This window comes from Papaver somniferum, chromosome 2 (assembly GCF_003573695.1).
Source record: "Papaver somniferum cultivar HN1 chromosome 2, ASM357369v1, whole genome shotgun sequence".
Taxonomy (NCBI): Eukaryota; Viridiplantae; Streptophyta; class Magnoliopsida; order Ranunculales; family Papaveraceae; genus Papaver; species Papaver somniferum.
In genome coordinates, this window is record NC_039359.1 from 39,399,994 (window position 1) to 39,405,958 (window position 5,965).

At 35.8% G+C, this 5,965-nt stretch overlaps 1 protein-coding gene across 1 annotated transcript; it reads right to left on the reverse strand.

The window, feature by feature from the left end:
• Positions 1-1,086: 1,086 nt before the first annotated feature.
• On the reverse strand, positions 1,087-5,488 carry LOC113347416 (auxin-responsive protein IAA9-like). Its single transcript, XM_026591065.1, has 9 exons — positions 5,247-5,488; positions 3,935-4,479; positions 3,791-3,856; positions 3,646-3,711; positions 3,499-3,564; positions 3,203-3,420; positions 2,914-3,055; positions 2,317-2,378; positions 1,087-1,574 (listed from the first exon to the last, which is right to left on the reverse strand). The coding sequence occupies exons 2-9, from the start codon at positions 4,444-4,446 to the stop codon at positions 1,537-1,539; spliced, it is 1,170 nt and encodes a 389-aa protein (XP_026446850.1). The 5' UTR covers positions 4,447-4,479; positions 5,247-5,488; the 3' UTR covers positions 1,087-1,536.
• Between the last annotated feature and the right edge of the window lie 477 nt (positions 5,489-5,965).

Genomic DNA, 5,965 nt, shown 5'->3' on the forward strand with positions numbered 1-5,965 from the left:
CTTACGGTTGATAAAGAAATTATTTATGTACCGTACAAAAGAGTTATCTAAAATGACAGGGTAAGTTACGGTTAAATATGATTATGAACCGTACCTAATATACGGTTGGTAACTAACATATAAATAGGCACCGTAGGCAAAAAATTTAACATGCAGGGCGAAATACGGTTCGTAATTCCGTTTTAACATCAACCGTAACTGAGAAAAATTCTCAGACCTAAGAACATACGGTTGGTATTTCAGAAAATTTCAATTGTTACAAACCGTACCAGCATCAAAAGCTTCACTTATGGTTCATAATAGAACTAATTTCAACCGTAAGTAACCAAAACCCAGGATATGAAAACTTGATTTTTCATCTAAAACCCTAATTTTTGATAGAAAATGAAATTAAAACGAACAAAGTAAACTAAACCCTAAATGGGTTTCGCAAAACATACCTCATGTAAGTCATTCCAACTAATTTGTCCGGTGGAGGGGTTTGGAATGGAAATTGTCGTTCTTCACCTAATGGAAGATTTGCTTGATTAGAATCACTACAATGTTCATCAACTTTCTTCTTCTTCGTCATCTATAATGTAGACTTCAATCAACGATTATTAATTTTGCGAATCGCCGATTAATCGAAGACGATGAAGTTTCGGTTTTGTATTAATGGAGGTGGTGGTTACTGTTGCAATGGAGTAGTAGAGAAGATGAATGAAAAAAATTGATTTTGATCTTCTCATTCATAATTAGGTTTAAATAAGATGGAGGACAATTCTGTCTTTTCAACTTAAAAAGGAGGGACAAATTAGTCCATTTAAAACAGAAAGGGTAATCTAATGAATTTACACCCCCTATAGGACATCTCCTAACCAACTAGAGGGACATTACTATCACAATGCCACCCCTCTAACGGGCTTGTAATTTTCTCCCACGAGAAACTATGTTAAGTTTTTGCAATGAAGAATCCCAACATTGGACAGGGTAGACATTTGATCAAAAGGACACGTGAAACAAGTCAATTACTCACGAAGATAGACGTCAAAGGTGTGCTAGCTTCCTAGCAACTCACCTCTGCCTTCTTCATTGTTTTCGGATACAAAAATGGTGGTTAAACCATGAATTCCAAATATTCATCAGGAAGATGAAGAAACGCAACCCCAAGGTAGTCTTTACAAAAAACAAATTCATCACAAACACTTCACAAACTATTAGTCCAAGTTAGAAAACATGGACAAACAACACTCACAACACTAGTCAAATTATATGTTAATTAGGGACTCCAAAATAGTGTTTCTTCATTAGGCGTATCAATAACTAAGCCTTGACAAAATGAAATTACATGAACTCCCACAGGCAAATAAAATCAAAATCATACAAGGATAAGAGCTGTAGCATCCAAAACACCATTTTGATCTTTATTGAACTGCATTCTCTCCCCTCTCTTCCTTAACTTCAATCTACTTCAAGTGCTTGACTCACCTTTGCTTTGATGGTTGGTTTCTCATTCTGACTGGAGGCAAGAATATCACTTATTCTGCTTAGACTTGGCTACTTTCTGTTTCCGCATTTCTCTGTCCCCCTTGGAGCTGAAACTTGTCACAGATACTTGTTAAGAACACTTAACACCAATTACCACTCACAAACTTTACAACAAGATAATTAAAAAAGTTATACATTCTGGTTTTCTGGTTTTGATCAAGTCCTTGCACCAAGAACTGACAAATGATGAAAACTGGTATATACAGAGACCACTTTTAGGTTCAAGTCAACTAGTCATAATGGGTAATTAAGGACCTCTGGTTGTATCGAATAACTTGAGAGAAACTAAATGTGGAAATAACCATAAAGAGGTTGTGATGAAATATTATTTTGATATTTCAACATTCAACCATTGGGAAAAAATAAATTGAACTTGCATAACATAAGTTACTATGTAAAAAGCAGAATCAGTAATAGAAGCACAGTTGAATTCAGTGCTGCATTTTATCAAAAAATTGTGAAGCACAAGATAAAAGACGTCACATTTTCTATAATCAAGAAAGAGTGATGTTGTTTTCAACCTACCTCAGGAATATGTGCACTATATGGCTTAATCATTTATGTGGGAACTATAATAAAATTAAACCAAAACACCACCGACATGCACATGCTAGACTGATTACTCTATCTTATTGCTCTTCTAGAACTTGTAAACTCTTTAGTTAGGTAGATGTTCTTAGTGACGCACTACTCACTCATAACAAGAGTTTGCCCTCTCACCTCCTGGACACCTACCATCAACTAACCAGATTGGTGTAAAAACTTAGATGGGAACAGGAAATAAAGTACCTAAGCCAATTGCATCAGTGCTTTTCATGATCCTCAGCCTTCTACAAGATTCAATAAACATCCTGCAACAAATAATAACAAGAATATAGTTAGAGATTTAATCTGCAGGCTACTAAATATATAAGACACATATGGCGTTTGCTTAGTTACCAATAACTAAGATTGGAACTGTCAGTATTTAATCTTCTGAAATGACGTGGCTGGTTAGAGCAGTATACTACATAGTACGGACATCATCCATGAAGACCACGATAACATTTAGACACAACGGCAGTTTGCATGACTGAATTTAGTTACTCAATCTAAAAGGCACAAGTGACCAATATAATATATCTCACTTCTTTGTCCAAACACCAACTCACAACTGTATCACGACTGCATCTAGTTACTCAAAGGTCAGTGTTAATCAACAATTGCACGTCCATGCTCATATTTTCACAGTTGTGGTCTCACTGAATTTTGTATATGATTCAAATTCATCTTAATCAAGATGATGACCAGAACTTATTTTGTACTTGGACCATATAGCATGCATAAGAGACAAAAGTTGTGAAAACAAAAATTGAAAGACTATGGTGGGGATGGCAGTCAGCTTACTCCCATGGTACGTCTCCTACAAGCATCCAGTCACCATCCTTATCCTCGTATGTTAGGACATCCTCTGATCCATTTAGAAGATCTCGCACTTTGCGCTCACTCTGCATTTCACTTTCTTGAGCTCCATGGGACCCACATTGGCCTAATTCCAAATACAAACAGCGGTGACTGGATCCATGTTAAAACTGGTAATATTAAGCAAAACAACAATGTCCAAGAAGAAATAAAGGTCGAACTCGAAAATTTTCCTGTTGACCTTAAAATAAATAAGGGCTATACCACCACTCACCTCTGGTAAACATCTTCTCAAGAGCAGATGACAGTTCTTGATATGAAGAATAACTCCTCAGGTCAATCTTCCTTAAATAAGGAGCACCGTCCATGCTGACCTTCACATACAATGGACCAGGGCCAGGTTTCCCATCAACTTCGTCATTGTTTTTTGAAGTAGTGGCCAACGTGTTTTTCCTAAACGATCTTATCGGTGGCCAGCCTACAACTTGTGCCCTGCCACGGAAGGAACATGTTATTAACACAGTACTAGAATCCAAAGCCAAGTCAGAAAATAATTTACAGTGCACTCACTTGGCAGCTGGAGGATTACTAATGTTGTTAGACGATTTTAATGGAGGCCACCCTACAACTTGCGTCCTGACATGAAAAGAAGGTAAGAAAACTGTAATTGGTAACTGAAAGCCGACTAGCGGAAGTAATTTTGTTTCAAGAACTCACTTGGCTGCTGGAGAAATGCAACTGTTAGTAGAAGATTTTACAGGTGGCCACGTAACAAGCTGTGCCCTGCCATAAAAAGAAGGATGGTTAATCTTTACATGGTGACCTACAACAATTTCACTAATCTATTTTGATAAACACTCACTTAGCAGCTGAAGGATTACTGGAGTTATTAGAAGATTTCATCAATGGAAACATTCCGACTTGTAGCCTGCCAGGGAAAGAAGGTCAGCAACTTTGTACATGGTGATTAGAAGTCGCTCCAAGGAAGAATGTAACAAGTACTCACTTGGAAGCTAAATTATTGCTAGTGTTATTAGAAGGACCACATTCACTGATAGTATGAGACCCATCATTTAGTAAGCACGGCTGAGATTCAGAGTTCTCCTTGACAGAAGTAGATTGTACTCCTGGATCTGAACAATTCTTTTTGGATGAGAAATGCATGGCATCCGAAAACCCTCTTTTGTTGCCTGATAAAGCTGTCTTTGATGATGATGGTAGCAAAGGAAACAGCTGTATCTCATCGAGCCTCCCTGAACTAAGCAAGCAAAGCTCTTGATGTCTTTCAGGAGATCGACTTCCAGGTAGCCCAAGTGTTAGCTCTGTCGCTTTAAGATTCAAATTGCTCTTCTTTCCATCAGATAAGCTAGATAATACAGAGTTCTCATCTGATGAACTATCTGGTAATCCCATATAATTACGCTCTTTTGGTTCCGAGCTGTTAAGGGAAATTCTATCCACTGTAGATACATTGCTACTTAGCCCCTCCTCCGCAATACCGTGCAGTGGTGTAGACATTAAATCTGTTGAACCTCGAATATCTCTCTTAACCTGCTCGCAATCAAAACCATTAAAAACTCCTTCACAACTAAAACATATCCTATCAACTGACAAGACAAACTCTCAAGACTCTTTTACACTGATCAACAATTGGTGCTTTAACAAGATAATTGTTAACAATGAATCAAGATTCACCTACAGAAACCACACAACAAGCTGAAAAATCCACAGTGCTACCTATCTCTAATTAGGTAAATTATGCCTTTGAGCAAAATAACTAAAACCGAGGCAGAATATTCAAAGGCAGAAAAATCAAATGATAATTTGAGACAACCAGAATCCTTAGGTCTAGAGAATTTTTATCTTCCCAAAAGGCAACAACAACTCCTAATAAACAATTCATTCAACCTACATTAACAAAAATTTACTAAGAAAAAAAAAAGTTCAATTTTCCTCAAATATCAAAAAAGGGTATATGTATACTGATCAAAAGAAGGGAAAGTAAAAACCCCAATACCAAAGCTTACACTAGAATTTGAACTAAAGAACATCTTTAAAAAGTTTCTTTAACAAGAGATCACAAAAAAGTCCATGCAGCTTTAAACTGCCCTAACCCTAAATTTCCCAACCCAAATAAAAAAACATAAACACTACAATTTCAGCTAAAACTCATGAAAATAATCAGAGATCAACCAAAAGAAAGTAAAATCAAGCACCATTAAACACAAAATGAAGACCCACCAACACAAAAATGAAGAAAGAAACTCAAAATTCAACTAAAAGACATAAACCTTAATGAAATTCTGTGGAGCTCATACCTGAAGATATCAGTTTAGATTAGAAAGATCTAAACTGAATGAAAAGAAAAACTAAACTCCTTGCTCGAAATTTCTGAATCTGAAGAGGAAATTTTGTTAGCAAAAGCTAAGGCCCCTCCATTTTTGCAGATAACAACAAATTTGTTTTTCTTTTAAGTTCTTTCCTTCTCTCTCACTTAGTATTGCTGAATCACTGTGAAAACTGAAGCTGAGAGAAAAAAAAGAAAAAAACTAATAAATATATATATTTATAATTCTAACCGAAATTCAGACATCTTCTTTTTATACCCTTTGATTAAAACGAGGACATTTAATTGATGGTTCAGATTTAATATACTCAAGTAATCTGAACCGCTGAAATATTTCTTATCTAGTCTAGTAGTATAAAGATTGTTTTAGTTTTTGTATTTATTATAAGCGAGTGGAGGGAGGGATCTAGTTCTTTACATGGAAAAGAAAAAGAGGCTAGCTTTTGCAAAAAGATGGTTTCTGGTTTTCTTAGCTTTTCATTGTGACCAAATTACCCTTGGACCTTTTATGTATTGACTTAGATATTCTTTTAACTTTTTCTTGATTTGGGAATGGAAATCGTTTTTACCTAAAAGACCCCTGAGTGAATAAATAAAGTAGTCTTGTAATTATCTCAAGGAAGAAAATGATATGTCTAGCCAAAGATGCAACATTTTAATTTTTTTTTTTTGATTTGGAATATCTATGTA